The sequence below is a fragment of the Bufo bufo genome, chromosome 8 (assembly GCF_905171765.1).
Source record: "Bufo bufo chromosome 8, aBufBuf1.1, whole genome shotgun sequence".
Taxonomy (NCBI): Eukaryota; Metazoa; Chordata; class Amphibia; order Anura; family Bufonidae; genus Bufo; species Bufo bufo.
In genome coordinates this window covers 109,860,865-109,884,038 of record NC_053396.1, presented here as the reverse complement: position 1 = coordinate 109,884,038, position 23,174 = coordinate 109,860,865, and the positions used below count along the sequence as shown (strand labels likewise).

The 23,174-nt window shown below is 44.1% G+C and overlaps 1 protein-coding gene across 1 annotated transcript in view; it reads left to right on the top strand.

The window, feature by feature from the left end:
* LAS1L (LAS1 like ribosome biogenesis factor) overlaps positions 1-23,174 on the top strand; it is a 73,441-nt gene that overhangs the window by 28,720 nt on the left and 21,547 nt on the right. The window contains exons 5-10 of the mRNA XM_040406476.1: positions 9,781-9,945; positions 11,308-11,354; positions 17,819-17,922; positions 18,804-18,889; positions 21,384-21,587; positions 22,782-22,929. Of these exons, the coding sequence (XP_040262410.1) occupies positions 9,781-9,945; positions 11,308-11,354; positions 17,819-17,922; positions 18,804-18,889; positions 21,384-21,587; positions 22,782-22,929 (754 nt within the window). The remainder of the gene's footprint in view (positions 1-9,780; positions 9,946-11,307; positions 11,355-17,818; positions 17,923-18,803; positions 18,890-21,383; positions 21,588-22,781; positions 22,930-23,174) is intronic.

Genomic DNA, 23,174 nt, shown 5'->3' with positions numbered 1-23,174 from the left:
CTGTATAAGAACAGCTATTTCAAAAGCCTATAAATTGGAAGGGAAGGTAGCCCCCTCTTCACTTAGAGGACACTCTACAAGCGGCATTGCTGCTTCTTTGGCAGAAAGATAGTCAGCCTCTCTACAACAGATTTGTAGGGCAGCAACCTGGAAAAGAATACATACCTTTTACCAAGCATTACAAGCTAGACATTTTTTCTAGCAAAGACATGGCCTTTGGACGAAAAGTCCTTTTGTGCTATTGTTTTCTCTCTCCCCCCCAATATATTCTTTGTTATTTCTCAGGATGTGGTGTCATGGAGACGACTAGGGAAATGAGTATTACACTCCCCTGTAATCTGGTTCCCCTGAAGTCTCAATGACACCACAAACTTTCCACCCATTTATTTTAGTACATAGATTGATTTATATTTTTGTTTTCTTAAATCTAAGTTCCTTATTATCCCTTTATCCTGGTTATGTTGGAAATACACTGGTGATAGAGGGGAGGGATTTAAACCTCTGTGTTTTTCCTGTCCTATCAGAGGAAGGTAGTCTCAGGATGTGGTGTCATGGAGACTTCCAGGAAACCGGATTACTGGTGAGTGTAAGGGTCCATCCGCAATACACCCGGCTGGCACCCCACATAGAACTGCCTATTCTTGTCCGCAATTGCAGACAAGAATAGGACATGTTCTATTTTTTTGCCGAGCCGTGGCGCGGAAGTTCGGGGCCGCGCACCGGAAATGCAGATGCGGAGAGCACATAGTGTGCTCTCCGCATCTCTTCCGGCCCCATAGAGAATGAATGGGTCGCACCCGTTCCCGATATTGCGGAACAGATGCGGACCAGTTTGCGGACGTGTGAATGGACCCTAATACTAATTTTTTAATTTTACCCCACAAAGTATGTATTTCCTGCTTTCCAATACAAGACGTAGTAAATTAAATGGTACCATTAAAAAAATTAATTTTGTCTCGCAAAAACTAAGCCCTCATATGGCTGAATAAAAAAAAAAAAAAGGAAATAAAAATATGCCTGGTTTTTAAGATGTTAAAAATAGAAGAAACCGTCAGTCCAACAACCAGAGAATACTGGTGTGTGGGGAATGGGAGAGGATGGAAGAGTGGAGAAAAAAAACTCTTGGAAACATACCCATTAGTGGCAGAATTTAGGGAATTTGTCATGGGTGGTTACTTTGAGTGAGGCGGTGAGATCCTCCATCCATAAGATCTCCTGTGTGTTGTTGAACCATACAGAGATGGAGGGGAAGCTTAGATTGTCCAAAGAGAAGGAATGCAAGTTCTTGCAGCGTTGACCAAATGGTGCATAGACCAAATCAAGTGAATATTCCTTTAGTCCAGTGGTGTAGGACGTTTTTGATGCCCTGAAGGACGAGGGCATTTATTTATTTTAATGTTGATGATTCTGGCTTACAGTTAATGGAAACTCAAGTCATTAACTCAGAAAATTTGAGTATTGTGAAAAAGTTCAATACTGTAGACTCATGGTACCACACTCTAATCAGCTAGTCAACACAAAACACCTGCAAAGGTTTCCCAAGACTTTAAAGGGAGTCTGTCACCTCTTTTTCACCAATATAACTAGGAGCACTGCCCCATAGAAGATTGCAGACACATTCCAAGCATACCTGTGTGCACTTTGTGTCTGTATCTTATGTTCTGGAAAAGCACTGCTAGAAAACGGCTTTTAGTTGCCCAGCTCTGCTGCTCGAAGTGCCCAAAGCAAACCAGACTGAAGAGGGGAGGGCTGCTTTAGCTGCTCATATCTTAGGATTGGTACCAGCAATATATCCACTGTATCAGAAGATATAGCAGTAAGAAATCAAGTCAGGCGTGAAAGCAGTTTTTACTTTTACTTTCACTTTCAGCTGGGAACTTGGGAGCTATTTTCCAGCAGAATAAAAGTGCTTTTCTGGACATGGAATACAGACACAAGGTGCACACAGGTATGCTTGGAAAGCGTTTGCAAGCTTCTGTGGGGCAGTGTTAGTTATATTGGTGAAAATGAGGTGACAGAATCCCCTTTAAATGGTCCCTGAGTCAGGTTCAGTAGGCTACACAATCATGGGGAAGACTGCTGTGACAGTTCTCCAGAAGACAGTCATTGATATTCTCTACAAGGAGGGTAAGGGCTCTTTCACACTTGCGTTCTTTTCTTCCGGCATAGAGTTCCGTCGTCGGGGCTCTATGTCAGAGTGACTTCAGGGCGCCCCACACACATGGATCATGTGATCCATGCGCATGGGGCGCTCTGACGTCAATCTGGAGCGCCCCGGGAGCCGCACTGACTGTAAGTATACCGCTCCCCACTACTACTATGGCACCCAGGACTTTAATAGCGTCCTAGGTGCCATAGTAACACTGAATGCATTTTGAAGACGGATCCGTCTTCAAATGCTTTCAGTTCACTTGCGTTGTTACGGATCCGACGGGCACCTCCGGCAAATGGAGTACACGCCGGATCCGGACAACGCAAGTGTGAAAGAGCCCTAAGTCACAAAAGGTCATTGCTAAAGAAGCTGGCTGTTCAGAGTGCTGTATCCAAGCATATTAATGGGATGTGGAATGGAAGTAAGTTTGGTAGAAAAAAGTGCACAAGCAACAGGTATAACTGCAGCCTTTGAAAGGGTTTTCAAGAAAAGGCCATTCAAGAATTTTTGGGAGATTCACAAGGAGTGGACTGCTTCTGGAGTCAGTGCTTCAAGAGCCAGCACACAGAAATATACAGGACATAGGCTACAACTATTGCATTCCTTGTGCCCAGCAACTGATGACCCAGTGACATCATCAGAAGCGTCTTACCTGGGCAAAGAAGAAAAAGGACTGCACTGTTGCTCACTGGTCAGAAGTCCTGTTTTCAGATAAAAAGTAAATTTTCCATTTCATTTGGAAATCAAGGTCCCAGAGTTTAGAGGAAGAGTGGAGGGCACACAATCCAAGTTGCTTGAGGTGCAGTGTGAAGTTTCCACATTCAGTGATGGTTTGGGTAGCCATGTCATCTGCTGGTGTTGGTCCACTGTTTTTATATGAAGGCCAAAGTCCTACAGGGAAATTTTAGCGCACTTAATGATCCCCTCTGCTGAAAAGCTTTATGGAGATGCCGATTTCATTTTCCAGCAGGACTGTTAACGACATTTGTAAAATCAGTTTTGAATACCTTGAGGGGTGTAGTTTCTAGAATGGGGTCATTTTTGGGTGGTTTCTATTATGTGAGCCTCACAAAGTGACTTCAGACCTGAACTGGTCCCTAAAAAGTGGGTTTTTGAAAATTTCTGAAAAATTTCAAGATTTGCTTCTAAACTTCTAAGCCTTGTAACATCCCCCAAAAATAAAATCATTCCCTAATTGATCCAAACATGAAGTAGACATATGGGGAATGTAAAGTAATAACTATTTTTGTAGGTATTACTATGTATTATAGAAGTAGAGATATTGAAACTTGGAAATTTGCAATTTTTTTACTTCATTTTTGGAAAATTTTGGTATTTTATAAATAAAATTTTTTTTTTTTTACTTCATTTTACCAGTGTCATGAAGTACAATATGTAACGAAAAAACAAAATCAGAATGGCCTGGATAAGTCAGTGTTTTAAAGTTATCACCACTTAAAGTGACACTGGTCAGATTTGCAAAAAATGGCCTGGTCTTTAACCACCTCCCGACCGCCTAACGCACGGATGCGTCCGGAAGGTGGTTGATTCATTCCTCCTGGACGCATCCGTGCGTCATCTCGCGAGACGCGAGATTTCCTGTGAACGCGCGCACGCTCACAGGAACGGAAGGTAAGAGAGTTGATCTCCAGCCTGCCAGCGGCGATCGTTCGCTGGCAAGCTGGAGATGTGATTTTTTTAACCCCTAACAGGTATATTAGACGCTGTTTTGATAACAGCGTCTAATATACCTGCTACCTGGTCCTCTGGTGGTCCCCTTTGTTTGGATCGACCACCAGAGGACACAGGTAGCTCAGTAAAGTAGCACCAAGCACCACTACACTACACCCCCCCCGTCACTTATTAACCCCTTATTAGCCCCTGATCACCCCATATAGACTCCCTGATCACCCTCCTGTCATTGATTACCCCCCTGTCATTGATCAACCCCCTGTAAAGCTCCATTCAGACGTCCGCATGATTTTTACGGATCCACTGATAGATGGATCGGATCCGCAAAACGCATCCGGACGTCTGAATGAAGCCTTACAGGGGGGGGTGATCAATGACTGTGGTGATCACCCCATATAGACTCCCTGATCACCCCCCTGTCATTGATCACACCCCTGTCATTGATCACCCCCCTGTAAAGCTCCATTCAGATGTCCGCATGATTTTTACGGATGCACTGATAGATGGATCGGATCCGCAAAACGCATCCGGATGTCTGAATGAAGCCTTACAGGGGCATGATCAATGACTGTGGTGATCACCACATATAGACTCCCTGATCACCCCCCTGTAAAGCTCCATTCAGATGTCCGCATGATTTTTACGGATGCACTGATAGATGGATCGGATCCGCAAAACGCATCCGGACGTCTGAATGAAGCCTTACAGGGGCATGATCAATGACTGTGGTGATCACCCCATATAGACTCCCTGATCACCCCCCTGTCATTGATCACACCCCTGTCATTGATCACCCCCCTGTAAAGCTCCATTCAGATGTCCGCATGATTTTTACGGATGCACTGATAGATGGATCGGATCCGCAAAACGCATCCGGACGTCTGAATGAAGCCTTACAGGGGCGTGATCAATGACTGTGGTGATCACCCCCCTGTCATTGATCACCCCCCTGTCATTGATCACCCCCCTGTCATTGATCACCCCCCTGTCATTGATCACCCCCCTGTAAGGCTCCATTCAGACATTTTTTTGGCCCAAGTTAGTGGAATTATATATTTTTTTTCTTACAAAGTCTCATATTCCACTAACTTGTGTCAAAAAATAAAATCTCACATGAACTCACCATACCCCTCACGGAATCCAAATGCGTAAAATTTTTTAGACATTTATATTCCAGACTTCTTCTCACGCTTTAGGGCCCCTAGAATGCCAGGGCAGTATAAATACCCCACATGTGACCCCATTTCGGAAAGAAGACACCCCCAGGTATTCCGTGAGGGGCATATTGAGTCCATGAAAGATTGAAATTTTTGTCCCAAGTTAGCGGAACGGGAGACTTTGTGAGAAAAAAATTAAAAATATCAATTTCCTCTAACTTGTGCCAAAAAAAAAAAAATTCTATGAACTCGCCATGCCCCTCATTGAATACCTTGGGGTGTCTTCTTTCCAAAATGGGGTCACATGTGGGGTATTTATACTGCCCTGGCATTCTAGGGGCCCCAAAGCGTGAGAAGAAGTCTGGTATCCAAATGTCTAAAAATGCCCTCCTAAAAGGAATTTGGGCACCTTTGCGCATCTAGGCTGCAAAAAAGTGTCACACATCTGGTATCGCCGTACTCAGGAGAAGTTGGGGAATGTGTTTTGGGGTGTCATTTTACATATACCCATGCTGGGTGAGAGAAATATCTTGGTCAAATGCCAACTTTGTATAAAAAAATGGGAAAAGTTGTCTTTTGCCAAGATATTTCTCTCACCCAGCAAGGGTATATGTAAAATGACACCCCAAAACACATTCCCCAACTTCTCCTGAATACGGCGATACCACATGTGTGACACTTTTTTGCAGCCTAGGTGGGCAAAGGGGCCCATATTCCAAAGAGCACCTTTAGGATTTCACAGGTCATTTACCTACTTACCACACATTAGGGCCCCTGGAAAATGCCAGGGCAGTATAACTACCCCACAAGTGACCCCATTTTGGAAAGAAGACACCCCAAGGTATTCCGTGAGGGGCATGGCGAGTTCCTAGAATTTTTTATTTTTTGTCACAAGTTAGTGGAAAATGCTGATTTATTATTTTTTTTATTTTTTTTCATACAAAGTCTCATATTCCACTAACTTGTGACAAAAAATAAAAAGTTCTATGAACTCACTATGCCCATCAGCGAATACCTTGGGGTCTCTTCTTTCCAAAATGGGGTCACTTGTGGGGTAGTTATACTGCCCTGGCATTCTAGGGGCCCAAATGTGTGGTAAGGAGTTTGAAATCAAATTCTGTAAAAAATGACCTGTGAAATCCGAAAGGTGCTCTTTGGAATATGGGCCCCTTTGCCCACCTAGGCTGCAAAAAATTGTCACACATCTGGTATCTCCGTACTCAGGAGAAGTTGGGGAATGTGTTTTGGGGTGTCATTTTACATATACCCATGCTGGGTGAGAGAAATATCTTGGCAAAAGACAACTTTTCCCATTTTTTTATACAAAGTTGGCATTTGACCAAGATATTTATCTCACCCAGCATGGGTATATGTAAAAAGACACCCCAAAACACATTCCTCAACTTCTCCTGAATACAGAGATACCAGATGTGTGACACTTTTTTGCAGCCTAGGTGGGCAAAGGGGCCCATATTCCAAAGAGCACCTTTCGGATTTCACAGGTCATTTTTTACAGAATTTGATTTCAAACTCCTTACCACACATTTGGGCCCCTAGAATGCCAGGGCAGTATAACTACCCCACAAGTGACCCCATTTTGGAAAGAAGAGACCCCAAGGTATTTCGTGATGGGCATAGTGAGTTCATAGAAGTTTTTATTTTTTGTCACAAGTTAGTGGAATATGAGACTTTGTAAGAAGAAAAAAAAAATAAAAAAAAAAATCATCATTTTCCGCTAACTTGTGACAAAAAATAAAAAGTTCTATGAACTCACTATGCCCATCAGCGAATACCTTAGGGTGTGTACTTTCCGAAATGGGGTCATTTGTGGGGTGTTTGTACTGTCTGGCCATTGTAGAACCTCAGGAAACATGACAGGTGCTCAGAAAGTCAGAGCTGCTTCAAAAAGCGGAAATTCACATTTTTGTACCATAGTTTGTAAACGCTATAACTTTTACCCAAACCATTTTTTTTTTACCCAAACATTTTTTTTTTATCAAAGACATGTAGAACAATAAATTTAGAGCAAAATTTCTATATGGATCTCGTTTTTTTTGCAAAATTTTACAACTGAAAGTGAAAAATGTCATTTTTTTGCAAAAAAATCGTTAAATTTCGATTAATAACAAAAAAAGTAAAAATGTCAGCAGCAATGAAATACCACCAAATGAAAGCTCTATTAGTGAGAAGAAAAGGAGGTAAAATTCATTTGGGTGGTAAGTTGTATGACCGAGCAATAAACGGTGAAAGTAGTGTAGGTCAGAAGTGTAAAAAGTGGCCTAGTCTTTCAGGGTGTTTAAGCACTGGGGGCTGAGGTGGTTAAGGTGAAATAAGGCTGTGTCCCTAAGGGGTTAAAAAGTAAGGTTTGGAAAATTTTTTAAAAATTTTAAGAATTGCTTCTAAAATTCTAAGCCTTCTAACTTCCAAAAAAAATAAATATGAAATGACATTTACAAAATGATGCCAACATAAAGTAGACATATGGGGAATGTTAAGTAATAAATATTTTGAGGTATCAATTTCTGTTTTAAAAGCAGAGAAATTGAAAATTTATGACTGTCATGAAGTACCGTATTTTTCGCCCCATAAGACGCACCTAGGTTTTTGGGGAGGAAAATAAGAAAAAAAAAATATTTTTAACCAAAAGGTGTGCTGTGGGTTTGGACCTAATGGTGGTCTGTGGATGACGGACACTGTTATGGGGGGATCTGTGGATGACGGACACTGTTATGGGGGGATCTGTGGATGACACACTGTTATGGGGGGGGGATCTGTGGATGACACACTGTTATGGGGGGGGATCTGTGGATGACACACTGTTATGGGGGGGGGGGATCTGTGGATGACACACTGTTATGGGGGGGGGATCTGTGGATGACACACTGTTATGGGGGGGGGGGGATCTGTGGATGACAGACACTGTTATGGGGGGGGATCTGTGGATGACACACTGTTATGGGGGGGGGATCTGTGGATGACACACTGTTATGGGGGGGGGGATCTGTGGATGACAGACACTGTTATGGGGGGGGATCTGTGGATGACTGACACGGTTATGGGGGGATCTGTGGATGACTGACACGGTTATGGGGGGATCTGTGGATGACTGACACGGTTATGGGGGGGATCTGTGGATGACGGACACTGTTATTGGGGGGGGGGGGGGATCTGTGGATGACGGACACTTACGGGGGGGATCTGTGGATGGCACTGTTATATATGTGCCATCCACAGACCCCCCCAGCCCATAACTGTGCCATCCACAGACCCCCCCCAAGCCCATAACTGTGCCATCCACAGACCCCCCAGCCCATAACTGTGCCATCCACAGATGTCCCCCATAAAAATGTCATCCACAGATCCCCCGCCGCCGGCCCTCCAGTATACTAATATAAGATGTCTTATTCAATTAATAGTTATTAAACATGCCCCCCAACTCCTAATAGTACCTTACATCCTAACAGCTTCTGTACAATGCCGGCAGGCTGGCGCGTCCCTCACTGACGTCACTTGCCTGCGCCGCCTGTTTCATTCATAAAGGAGGCTGCGCAGGCACGTGACATCAGGGAGTTACGCTGCCGTCTGCCTGCCTGCATTCTACAGAAGCGGTTAGGATGTAAGGTACTATTAGGAGTTGGGGGGCATGTTTAATAACTATTAATTGAATAAGACATCTTATATTAGTATACCGGCGGGCGGGGCTATACTACACTGACTGCACCGCCCTGCCGCTATTGCAGGCCCCCAGCTCCTCCTCCCAGTCCCTCCCCGAATCCCCGCACGATCGTACATCGCAGTTTGCGATGTAAAACTGCAAGCATTTGCCCCATAAGACGCAGGGGCATTTTCACCCCATTCTGGGGGGAGAAAAAGTGCGTCTTATGGGGCGAAAAATACGGTACAATGTGTCACGAGAGAATCTCAGAATGGCTTTGATAATTAAGTGTTCCAAAGTTATTACCACATAAAGTGACACGTCAGATTTGCAAAAAAATGGCCTGGGTAGGAGGGCAAAAACTGGCCCAGGGTAGAAGGGGTTAAACATATTTGAAAAAGATCACTCTACGTGGAATGAATCTATATAATGAGTTTCGCTGTTTTTAATCAAATTACTGAAATGTACTTTTCGACAATATTCTAATTTTTTGAGATGCACCTGTATGTCACAGTATTAAAACAATTAACTTAAAAGGGTTTTCCAAGATTTATTTTTCTGATTACCTATCTTCAGGATAGGTAATCAGTATCTGATTGGTGAGGGGCCGACACCCAGGGCCCCCACTGATCAGCAGTTTTGATAAGACAGCTGCGCTCCATTGAGCACTGCGGCCTTTCTCTGTGCACGTCCATTGTATAGCGGCTGTGCTTGGTATCGCAGCTCAGTCTCATTCAGTTCTACGGGGCTGAGTTGTGTCTAGGCCACATAACACCTGAATGTGTCATCACTCGGTCTATGAAAAGCAGAGAGAAAGCTGCGGCGCTCACAGGAACGCCACTGCCTTCCCAAACAGCTGCTCGGCGGATGTCGGACCCCCCCTGATCAGATGACCTATCTTTAGGATAAGTAATCAGGACGAATATCTTGGAAAACCCGTTTGTTACCTCTAGCTTTTTTTTTTTCTTCCTCCAGTCTTTCTATATTAATATCTTAGGGGAGAACTGCTGACAGCTAGCTTCTCATTATTCTTAAAAAAAAAAATAAAAAAATTTAGTATATTTGCTTCTCTGAAGATTTTTCGGGTATTTTCTTGATTTACAAGACACACTATTTTTGTGCAGGTTGGGATTTTGTGATGGATTGGCTGAGACGTGAATATTGGTCCCGTCAGCTGGGTAACTCCTCAAATCCTCAGTGGATGTCTGAAGAGGACAATGATTCAGAAGAAGCTGAAGAAGTCCTTCCCACGTTGTCGCTAAAAGAACAGAAACTGCAAACTCTCAATGGTTAGTAATGTCTACATCTCAAGGTTGTTTCCTCTAGTAGTGGTTTCTAAGATTACTCTTCACAGTGGAGACATGATGGAAAAGTAACACAAATGATTTTTACTGCCAGCTGCCTATGGTCTTTGTCAATTTTCGCCCCATGTGTGAACGATTAAAGACACCTGCTCAGCATACACAGACATACAGGCAGTCTCGCCAAATTCACCTATTAAACCATTAGCAATGGCCAGCAGAACCTTTGTCAAGCGGGCTAGACGTACCTTGATGTTTCTGTCCGTCATGAAAGTCTAGCAAAATAAGTTTTAATCCTTTTTAAGATGGCTATATAATATCCATCCATATTCATAGTGCCTAAGCCTGACGCCCACCCCTGCACTGTGTACCTACTGTGCAAAGGTTTATGCCACTCTGAAGCTGCACATCCCGGCTGTAAGTGGTGCCGGGCATCCTCCTCCTCTCCCTGACGTCAGGGAGATGCCTCGGCAAATCTCATGCCGGTGCATGTGCAGAACAATTCTCTGAGGCAATTGCCCACTAGAGGGAATGTTCAACGCATGTGCTGGAAGTGCAGCATGTGATTTGCCAAAGCATCTCCCTGGCATCAGAGGGAGCATGCAGGGCACAACTTACAGTGGAAGCATGCGGCCGGGAAGTGCTGCTTCAGTGACGTTGGTAGAGGGGGGGGACCTTTGCAGCTTAGGGAAGGTACACGGTGCAGGGGTGGGCGGCAGGCTTCAGTACTTTGAAAACTAAAGCCCGCTCTCCTGGACACTTTATAGCCATTTTCAAAAGGATTAAAACTTCAATCTATCAATCAGTGAGTACTAGGATCGTAGTAGGACATGCCTTGTCAATGAAGGACCCCATGTAGTCTTCCGAGCAGAGGTCGACTGTGACCCAATTGATAAGGAAGTGTACATCTGTCTAACTTGTGCCCTCCATTGCCATGGCCCTGCTCTTGCTTAAAGTTCCATCCAGGGCAATTATTGGGAAGGACCGTTCCTTGGATTGCTTATTAAAGCAAATGCTTGTTCATAGGTCAATAAATCATAGTTTCTGGACAGTTGATCGTCCTGTGTGTGGATGAGCGATCACATGTAGCAATGATTGCTGCATGTCAACACTGCTTTATGTCCTCTTACGCTCGGGTATGCTTTGTTCCTGCTCTTGGCCTGTATAAAGAGCCTTTAATTCATGGTAGATATTGGCTATCAATGGGGACTTCCCTCCACCACTTCTGTAATGAACGTTTAGTACTCTGTAGCTTCACCAGGAAACTGATAACATTTAGTCCTTGCTGCTTTGCTTTCTGGCAGATATTGTCTTATTTTTTATTAAAATTTTCTCTTCATTTCCTTTCAGCAAAGCTCCGAGAGTCGTTACAGTCCTACACAAGTGAGCAGTTTAAGGTACTATCCCTATCTCTCTTCCTCTTTGTACTAAATACCTGTCATTACACGGTTATTTCCTAGCAGACACGTACGTATCATATTAAAGCTCTGATGATTTACATCCTTGAGGGGATTTCAGATCAGAAGGTTTATATGATGAATCACTTGGCATTTGTGCAGTCTACACAGAGTAAAGTCCTGCTGAGAGGAATTGTTTTCTTTCTGAGGCTTGTACTTTAAAGGGAACCTGTCGCCCAATTGGAGTCTGTAAGGGTAAGCTATCTCATAGATGTCTTATGTCATAGCTGCATTTATGTCAAGGATTAAGGGGCCAGAGCATAAGACATCACATGCTAATAAACCTGTAGGGTGTCGGTCATTTCCCACACACTTTGGCACTGTCCTCCCACATAATGGTAAATTTGACCATCTTAACTTCAAGGGGGTTGTCCCACAAAAAATATTCTACACTTTTCCAACCAAGACCTGGATCTGAATATTTTGTAAATGCATGTAATTAAAAATTTTGCATACCCACTGAGTTATTCAATAAAATTTATCTGTATAGCGCCACCTGCATATTCCCCCCCCCCCCCTTATTTCTTTGATCTGCTGACTGAGATGGCCGCACATGCTCAGTTCCAGCCTTCACCTGCCTCCTGAGCTGTGATGGGGAGAGCTGAGACACGCCTCCTGAGCTGTGATGGGGAGAGCTGAGACACGCCTCCTGAGCTGTGATGGGGAGAGCTGAGACACGCCTCCTGAGCTGTGATGGGGAGAGCTGAGACACGCCTCCTGAGCTGTGATGGGGAGAGCTGAGACACGCCTCCTGAGCTGTGATAGGGAGAGCTGAGACACTCCCCCTGAGCTGCAGCAAAAAAGACACTCCCCCTGAGCTGTCAGCTTGATATAAATCTAGCAGAGCAATGAATGAGGAGATCTCTGGATCCATGTGAGGTACAGGGCTGGTTCTAGCTTTGTCAGAAAGGTTGTCGTGTACTTTGTCTGATTTTAATTTTTTGCATTAGTTATGGGTTAACACCTTTTTTAAAGGGGTTGTCTGCTTTCTTTATATTAATGACCTAACATCAGGATAGGCCATGAATACCAGATCGGCTGGGTGCCGATTCACGGGACATCGCTGATCCCCTGTTTGAAGGTGCTGATGCACTTGTGCAAGCACTGCTTTCCCTTCAAAATTACCTGTGCGCCATCTTCTTTGCAGCGGCAATGTAAAGTAATAATAATACATGCAGTTGTAAGTGTCTCTACAAAGACAACATGCAGGTAAACTTTGAAGCGGAAGCAACACTCGCACAAGCGCCTCAAACAGCTGATCGGCGAGGGTGCTGAGTCGATCCTCTGAAGGGTAGGTCATCAATATTTAGGGCTCGTTCACACAAACGTGTGATGCCCGTTGCCGTATTGTGGACCACATTTGCGGATCCGCAATACACGGACACCGTTCCGTGGCCAATCCGCATCACTTATGTGGACCCATTCATTTCAATGGGTCTGCAAATCTGGAGATACGGAGTGCTTTCTGGGGTTCCGTTCCGTGTTTCCACACCGCAAAAAGATGAACTTGCTCTATCTTTTTGAGGAACGGCAGGATCGCGAACCCCATGCGCCTGCCCCAAAGCCTGTCCATTACGGACAGCAATTTGCGTCCACGGCACGGGCTTCACGAGCCCTTAAGCTACTGCAAAATCCTCTTTAAAAAATCATTCAACTTAGAATGGTGGAGATGTTATGGGTCTGTGACATAGGCTGGGATGGAAGCCTTAGCCGATGAGAATGCACATTATACTGGTAAAACTCCTATTATTTAATGCATCACTTTAAAGGCTATGGACATTTTAGGGGCAGTTTATTTTATTGTTGCCTTTTTGCTTTGATAAGAATTTAGCCATACTTATTTTAGAGATAAGCTCTACAGATCGAGTCATCAGAGCAGCTCCCTGACAGATTCATTGTGAGGCAGAGAGCAGTGGTCTGTAGATGCATTGAAACTGAAAGCCGTAGAGGAAAAACTATTGAAAAAAAATGACCAATTTGGAAATGATTTTTGGCCCAAAATGATTTAAAAGCAATAATACCTTTTGTTGCATTTTTATTATTGCATTTTGCTAGTTTTTTACTATTTTTACTATTTTTCTTCTACAGCTTTCACTTTCCGTGCATCTATTGCTCTCTATCTCACAATTAATCTGTCAGGGAGCTGCTCTGACAGCTCAATCTGCAGCTCTTATCTCTGAACTCCTAACAGTTCATAAACACTCATTACAATTGAATTCTTATCAAATGTGAGTAGTATAAAGTTATCCATAGCCATTAAAGGCAAGTCAGCCAATCGTTGTGTTACACAGCAGCACATTTTAGCAGTACAGTACATGAACCACTGTGCAGTACTTCGGTATGACCTGCTCGAATGTGCTGTTACTGTGGCCAACAGATGAGGACGCTCTGTTTCTTCACCGTACACAGTGGTAATGTGCAGAACCCTGATGAAGCTCCTGTTCTCAACTTAAAGTGCAGTTTCCAGCTGCTATTTCTGACTTTTATATCTAAGGTGTCACGGTGCAGTTCACTGTGACAGTTTAGACCGTTTAGTAATTAGAAGAAGCAGCCGGCACTCACTCAATGCACGCCGCACGGGATAGGAAACAATATCCACTTGAAATCCAAAAGAAATCCCAGCAGTTGTGTCTTGTATTATCAATGTTTTATTCCATCAAAATTGTCCTACAGCCAGGATGCGTTTCAGCAAGCATGCCTTTATCAACAGGTGATAGGCATGCTAGCCGAAATGCGTCCTGGCTGTAGGACAATTTTGATTTGATGGAATAAAACATCTCGAATATTATAAAAGAAACGACTGCTGGGATTTCTTTTGGAGTTTAGACCGTTTAGGCTGGCTGCATGCCCTCTCGTGTACTGGCTGCAGGCTGACTCCTGTGTATGCTGGTTGCTTGGGGCTGCGTGCTGGCTGCGGTGTCCTGTGTGAACTGCTGCCTGTGAATGTTTGCACTCCCAGTGTCTGCATCCCTGTGCAGTTCTTATCACTGTTGCCGTGCAGGCTCCCTTCTGTACTGGCTGCAGGCTGACACCTGTGTATGCTGGCTGCGGTGTAGTGTGTGAACTGTGGCCTGTGTTTGTGGCTTCCTTGTCTGCATCTCTGTGGTTCTTGTTTCTGGTGCCGTGCAGGCTGGCTGCATGCGCTTTGTGTACTGGCTGTGGGTGTTCCCATGTATGCTGGTTCTGTGATGCGTGCTCACTGCTGGCTGCAGTCTTGTGTGAACAGGGACTGAGTTGGATTCACTTGTGATTGTATGCTCTGTTTCTTGTTAATCTGGTTCTGATGGGTTTAACATTCCTTGATCTGTTCCTGGGTGTGGCTTATCGGGTGCCCTCATTATCTCAGCTATAGCCATCTGTGAGCTGTGGGGCTCGTGGTCAGTCTCTTGTGTCTTGCTGGGTGTAGCACCTCGCTGCTCACCCAGTAGGTCAGTCTATCTTATGTCTTGCTGGGTGCAGCACCTTGCTGCTCACCCAGGAGGTTCTGTCTGTCCTGTGCCTTACTGGGTGTAGCCCCTTGCTGCAGACCCAGGGGGTTTTGCCATCTGCCCTTTTGTGTGGTGTCGCCTGGTAAAGTGTTGATGTTATGTCCTTGCCTGATCGTTTGGATCCACTCTGTTCCATCTGTAGCCTAGCAGTGCTCTAACTGCGTCTGTTGTCTTATTGTCTGATCCTTGTCCTGTGTTTCCTTGGGTTCCAGTTCTGTTGTCTGTTCCGCTGGTGCTTTCACCTGCGTGGTTCCTTGCAAGTAGGGGCCAAGTGTACCAGGACCTTCCTGGAGGTGCGACCAGTGATCCCTCGGCCCAGTTCATCCCCACTACCAGGGGCTCTGTGAAGAACGGGGCTCACTGGCTCTCTACCCTCTGGGTTTTCCTCTGGTCTGCCTGTGCACTTGGTTCTGTGGTAGTTCTACCACTATTGCCTAACCTGCATATGTTACTGTCAAGTTCATTTTATTACATGTGTAATAAAGTATTCTGTTGGTCCCTGGTCTGAATCTTGCCTGTGTCCTGTTTGCAAGACGTCCTGGAGGTCTGCCTTGGACCTCTGGCATGTGACATAAGGATTATACGTATTAGTTGTCTGCTTATTATTCTTAATTTATATATATTTTTTGCTTGTAATGGTTTCAAAGCCCCAAACACGAGTTTTCCTTAGAGTTATGGTCTCCAGTTACAATTGATCTAACGGAACAATTGTAATATTATAACTGCAGAGACTGTGGAAGAAATGTGATAACCCCTGAGGTGGACGTTAGTATTAACGCAGACTGTTGTCTGTGGGCAATTCTAGAACTCCTGCTTTGGGCAGTATGGGCACAGGTCTGATTTTGTTTGCCCAAATGGCACAGAAGAACATACCTTTTTGGTTGTTTGAAGCTGTTAGAAAAACTAATGTCACAAGAAAAAATAAACTTGTAAGGCAAGCACTCAAACTATCATGGAGCAGGCACACTATTTAATACTAATAGTACAGGGTATCACAATAATAACATCACTTAAAATATATAGCATATAACACTACAACACTAGAATTCGATAAAAATAATAAAAAAAAATCGTAAAAAAATCGTAGAGGGAAAAGGTGCAAGATAAGTTCCTGTCGAAATAAATTATATCAGTAGATGTCCTTATTAATGCATCTGGTATTAGCGCTGGAATACTGGCCGCCTGCACGCTTTGATATAGTATTGCATCCAAAATCACAGATAAGTTTTGATAGCCGCAGTATATTGTACGGATAAATGATTGCTCACCAAGCACTCACCCCACCTGATGGTATGTGATGTTCACACTGACTAGCGTGCGCTCGGGTGTAGGTGTTCCGGGCAAGTCAATACCTGCGTAGCGGTAAGATTTTCATGCAATTGCCTGGACTGTCTCTGTATGCTGCTCCGTGCACAGTTCTCGTGAGAATTTGGATTCGAATTCACGGGTGCAGATCGCTTTTTGCCTTCACTTTCCGAATTACTGAAGAGTCGTCTCGCCAGATTAAATTATAGAGTTGAAATTTGTTAGTGAAGCGCAGAGAGTCTCCCAATTGTACTTACTACATAGGGTTTACAGAACGCCAGTGGTCTTGAAAAAAATGGGATATAGGGACAATGACCGTTGCCCAAGATGTGACATATCCAATGCAGACTTGATTCATCTCATGTGGAATTGTCCAAGACTGAGGCGGTATTGGACAGGGGTCATTTCTGTTCTTAATATGTTTGTGAAAATCAAAAATATCTGATTTAAAAAAAAATTATAGAGTTGAAATCGCATGGCCATGCTTCAATTGGTTGTGGGATCTTTCAGAGCATCGGCATATAGCACCAGACGCGTTTCGAGGTCTTGCTGACCTCTTCCTCACGGAGGCAATACATTTTAATGCTGTACTGAGACAGGTCTCCATACAACATTGAAACGAAGTGTAAGGATGAATAGACTATGATCCGAAGCTCGAGTTGCACAAGCATGCAAACTATTTTTGCCGAGTCTGTGCAGAAAAGCTGAGGATTATCCCCCATCGAGTGACAGTGCCGCTAATACTCGTGTCTTCTGTACACCCCTGGCACAGTGTCAGTATCGTATTTTTACCACTGAAATTCATGTCTTATTTAATACCAAGTCTATTGTATTCATTGATGGCAATTATTAGCCAAATGGCACGATTTTGTGTAATTGAGGCTAATGGGGATCATACTGTACTGCCTTTACATAGGGCACTATAGTCAATGACAGCCACTCGTCTCCATCAGTCCCAGAAATGGTTGTTAAAAAATGGCCCAAAAAAAAATTGTGATTTTCCTGAGTGAATCGGTATCAGGGGTGTGAAGGTGAGGGTACTTTTTTGTTACCAGCTGCAGGATATACAGGAGTTACTTTGTAGTGGGTTTCCCAGTTTTTTGCGGGCGATGTCTAGTGAAGTGACTCTCCTATGCCTCGCTTATTCATGCCCTTATTAAAGCTTCCCTAATGTGTAAACCAAGAATGCACTTTCTTCAGATTTTCCAGAAAACCAAAGAAACCCAGAAGTGAAGTCTGAAAACACATACGCTGAATTCAGCCCTAAACAGAAGCTTGGCAACTTCATAATCTTTTTCCAGCTACCATACTACCCAGAATGAAAGGACATGGGCCCATCTATTGGCGGCTGCTGGGTCCCGGTGCTGTCAGCGTGGGTGACTCAGTGTGGGGGAGTGTTTTTCTGTCTTTGGTTTTCAGTATATTATTCTTACTGCTCTCTTCCAAAATGCATGGGGGGGAGAAATACCGTGCAAAAGTCGACTCATTCTTGGCTCAGTCTCAGAGAATCCCACAATATGTTCACATAATACAAGCAATAAAAGTAGAATATTCACATGTTTGTTCTCTTATAAATATATACAATTATTATTTTTATTTTTTTAATTACAGATTTTTGAAGAACAACAGACTGATTCTGCTCGAAAACCGTGGACTGCCACAGCTAATCTGGAGTGGATTATAGCACAAGTCAAAGAGCTGGTGCATCAAAACAGGTAATGTGGTACAGATGATGATGGGTTGTAAGGCTTGCATGTAGAAAAGCCACCATCATTCCTTCATTTACAATAGGTCATACCACAGCTTGTCTACTCCCTCCTGACCTCTGCATCGGTCACAGAGCATGCCTAGAAAAGTCTCCCAAAGAAGTCAGCAATCCCCCCAATTGTGTCTGTGGACTACAATGGCTGCTGTAAAGCATATCTCTAAATACTAAGAACCCCTCAGGCAAGATGGCCACCCTCTTAAAGGGGTTGTCTCATCTCAGACAATAGGGGCCTATCACTAAGATATGTCTCCATTGTCTGATACGTGCGAGTCCCACCGCTGAGACCCGGACCGATATCAAGAATGGATGCCCCGAAAGTGGTGGAGGGCGTATAGCGCTTGTTCAGCCACCCTTTATTCATTTTCTATGGGGCCGCCAAAATTATACGAGCATTTGCTTGGCTCATCCCGTTGGGCCTATGGAATTGAATGGGAGCGGTGGCCAGTCATGCGTGGTGCGCTCCTATTCACTCAAGCCACCACTTTGCGGGGCTCCGTTCCCAATATAGGTGTGGGTTCCAGAGGTGGGACCCGCACCTATCTCAGACAATGGGGGCATATCTCTAGGATATGGCCCCATTGTCTTATGAGACGACCAGGAAATAAAATGAAAAAAAAATCTACAATTAGAAAATAACAGGTTAGAAAAAAAAAGCATGCGAGTCACTATCTGGTTTTAACTGGCAATAAAAATGATGGGTAACACATTCCCTGCAAATCTTCCTTTCCTCTTTAAATATGTGGCATAAATAAGTAGGGGCCCGTTGTATATGAGTGGAAGTCTCTGCATATAATAGAATCTGTGTTGTGTTTTTTATATTCCCCTCAGCATTCAGACTGCTGTAGATGTTTTCCTTCAAGACGGTTTCCTTATACCTACTGGAAAACAGCTATCGACCCTGAAGATAGAGCCAGGTATTCTTACGTTGTGTGAATAGATTATTGGTGATTGAATGACTTGAAACAGATAAACAGATGTTCTTCTGTTCTTCATGGTCCAGCAGAGCACCTGGGTGATCAGGAGCGCTCACACCTGACTGTTGGGGCTCATTTAGATGGACGATGTTCACATCTGGATGCTGTTTGACCCTGGACTGATCACTAACCCATTAGATTCAGTGGGATAATTCACATGTGATTTTTTTCTGCACAGACCGTGCAGAGAAAATTGTGGTATCCAGCTCCGATATTCCTGCGAGAATAACAGACCGCACAAGGGTGCCATATCGCTTTTCTGAAAGAGTCCTCATTCTGGATACGGCAGTCGAACCATATGAAATGGTCTTCTCCTTGGGGGCTACATGGCAGGCTCAGGAGGGCTGCATGCACTTGGCCATCACTGGTCCAGTCTCTTCATCCAAGTTGAAAACTTTTGCATTGTACAGCACACATGTTCTATTTTTTTTGCCCATTGAAATGAATGGGTGCGCATCCAATCCACAACAAATGTGGATCGGATAGGGACAGAAACTACAGTCGTGCATGAGGCCCAAGTCAGATTTGCCAGAGAATTCTGAGAGACTGTTCGTTTTGGGAAGAGAGGAAAAGCGTGGGTAACTGTAGAACAAGGTGTATTTCTCTGATTAGAGATATTACAAAGTTTCTTATTTTCATACTATTGATTTATGCAACGTTGTATGAAAAGTTACTGAAAATAGTACACATTGATCAATGTATGGTTCGCTTGGGTCTGGCGCAAGGGCCCCCATTGACTAGCGGCTTTGTTTAGTGCTGTGGCTCCAATCAGTGTTTATTGAGGCGCTGGCCCTAGATGGGGCAGATCAACAATAAACCTTGACTGAGGGTCCGGGGGTAATTCCTCACCTATTACACATTGATGGCTTATCTTAAAGGGGTTGGGCACTTTCTGGCTACTTGTGCCCAATGTGTATGTAACATGGTTATATGGCAATTGCTAATATACATTTTGGTTATGTTCTGTGCTATTTGCCCTTGTTGGGCAAATCTGTGCTATTTGCCCTTGTTGGGCAAATCTGTGCTGTCCACATATAGGTCATGTCCATAAGATGGTGGCTGATGGAGGGTCATGTGACCAGGCAAATAACCTCCATGTGATGTCCCTTGCTTTCAAATACACTGCATCTACACTAAACTCTCAAAAGTACTGGTGCAGATGGCAGGTACAGTGTATCTGAGCAGAGGAGACATCACATGGAGGTAATTTGCCTGGTCACATGACCCTCCATCAGCCGCCATTTTATGGACAATACCTATGTGTGGACAGCTCAAAAGACTTGGCAAACATGGAAATGTAGAAAATGGTGCAGACTTTCAACAAAGACTATATCACTAAGTGCCATATAATTATCTCACAAACACATTGGTAAACAGTAACGAGGCAGTGGCCAACCCCTTTAAGGATATCAAAACTGTATAATTAGTGGTGTAAGAGTATTGCATCATGTAAAGGACTTCTCAACTGGTCATGGATGGAAGTCTGCCCTGATGAATCATTAAAGGGAGTCTGTCATCAAAGTTTCACCTTTGTAAACCTTCCCATAGCTTTCTAGCAGCCTTCCAGTTAATAAAAACGTTACCTTTATGAGCAATCCTGGACTTATAAAACCGGCAAAAAACAACTTAGTAGCATATGCAAATGAGGGCTCGCAAGTGCCCAGGGGCGGCGTTACCCTCGTAGGTGCCCAGCTAGCTCAGCCTTATTGTTGCTTCCCCCCGCCCATTCTTTTCCTCTGACCACCCATCTACTTCTTGTTTCACCGAGATCCCGCGCCTGCGCACTCAGTCCGTTGGCCGGCACATGCGCACTGCGATGCCCATTCCTTGTACGGCAACACAGTAATTAATGTGCATGCGCCGGCTTCGCGCCGTTAGCCGGCGCATGCGCATTAATTACTGTGATGCCGTACAAGGAATGGGCATCGCAGTGCGCATGTGCCGGCCGACTGAGTGTGCAGGCGCGGGATCTCGGCGAAACAAGAAGTAGATGGGTGGTCAGAGGGAAAGAATGGGCGGGGGGAAGCGACAATAAGGCTGAGTTAGCTGGGCACCTACGAGGGTAACGCTGCCCCTGGGCACTTGCGAGCCCTCATTTGCATATTCTACTAAGTTGTTTTTTGCCGGTTTTATAAGTCCAGGATTGCTCATAAAGGTAACGTTTTTATTAACTGTAAGGCTGCTAGAAAGCTATGGGAAGGTTTACAAAGGTGAAACTTTGATGACAGACTCCCTTTAACTTAAGTATTTTGCAGTCAAAAATATCTTCATTGATGATGGGAATAATTTGGTGACTGGGTAAATTAGAGCTAGACTCACTTGGTACCACGAATGTAACTGCTGGGTTATTCCTCCATTCTGCTCATATATTTCAGTTCCTTCAGGGTATTTATTCATACTGATCTATTGTTAGCTTTTACTCCTATGCTTTTAGATGAGGTTGAGGACCTACGCCTCCCCCGCACCCTCCTACGGTTTTGGCAACCACTACTAAAAGTCTTACACTCCCAGACATTCACTCAGGAACTACTGGAGAAAATGTTTGCTGGCGTGGGAAATTACAAGAAGAAGGCACAGGTCCGGGAGCACTACCTAATCTGCTGGATTGCTGAAATTTTAACAGCAAATTACAGAGCAGGTATGTGTAGGGTTTCATTTTATTAAATTTTTTGTGGGGGCAGCTATTTTACTAAGGCTACTTTCGCGTTTGGTGCGGATCCGTCATGGATCTACACAGACGGATCCGTTCAGATAATACAAACGTCTGCATCCGTTCAGAACGGATTCGTTTGTATTATCTTTAGCATAGCCAAAACGGATCCGTCTTTAACACCATTGAAAGTCAATAGAGGACGGATCCATTTTCTATCGTCATAGAAAACAAATTCGTCCTCATTGACTTACATTGTGTGTCAGAACGGATCCATTTGGCTCAGTTTCGTCAGACGGACACCAAATTGCTGCAAGCAGCGTTTTGGTGTCCGCCTCCAAAGTGGAATGGAGACGGAACGGAGGCAAACTGAGGAAAACTGATGCATTCTGAGCAGATCCTTTTCCATTCAGAATGCATTAGGGCAAAACTGATCCGTTTTAGACAGCTTGTGAGAGCCCTGAACGGATCTCGCAAACGTAAAGCCAAAACGCTCGTGTGAAAGTAGACTAAAGCGTACCACATGTAGTGAGATGATGTATCAAGACCTTTGGTTGTTGACCTTACCTGTTCTCGGCTCTGGAAAAGGGAGTGTGGATTGCAGTGACAAGTTGAACTAAAGGTAAGCGTCTGAACAATGCTGATGCAGCCACATACACTGGAATCTTCCCATACCCTATCTGACACTTTGGGGGAGTTTATCATTCGCCCTACACTAGTTTTCTGGCAGTAAAGTTACTAACTGTATGTTGGCAACTTTTTAATTGCTACTTGCGCAACATTTTTTGCGCAAGTGGCATTTTTCCACAGCTCTCACCACTTTCCCAAAAAGGAGGAGGGTTGGGACCAGTGGGCCCCGCACATTTATCTTTTGCGCCAGTTTTCTGTCCTAAAAGAAGATTAAAATCTGTTTCATTTAGGTGCATGAGCTGCTAGGGATGTACCTAATTTATGAATAGGTGTGTGCCTTGCCATAATTTAAGGCGCATCTTCAGGCTGCGCAGGAGGGAATCGTAATAAATCAGGCCCTTTATCTTCAAATGCAGAGCCATATTACAGCATCCTGCCACAGATGATGGGGACTCGTATGGAGATCAATGGCTGCTTATATAAATGGTAGTTGCAGTGTTGTGTTCACACTTTTTAGAATCGAAAATATAATTCCTGTTTCATTTTCTTCAGATAAAAAATACATGGTCGGGTCTCGTAACCAGACCCATGTGAAAAGCAAATGGAAGTTCTTTTCTCACAGTGTGTCTTTACAATGGAAAAAGCTGATTCAGAAGTGCCTTGAATTTCCATGCCAGACGACCCCACAAGTTCTACAGCTGTAAGTAGCAATTGCACTGAAGTATTTTATTGATGCAAAACTGCTGACAGACACAGGCAGGGGGCAGGAGGTGATTCTTCTCTCTGCTTTTGATCAATGGAATCCCTTAAAATAAACTTTAAAGGGATTGTCTCACTTCAGCAAGTGGCATTTATCCTGTAGAGAAAGTTAATACAATGCACTTACTACTGTATTGTTATTGTCCATATTGCTTCCTTTGCTGGCTTGATTCCTTTTTCCTTCAC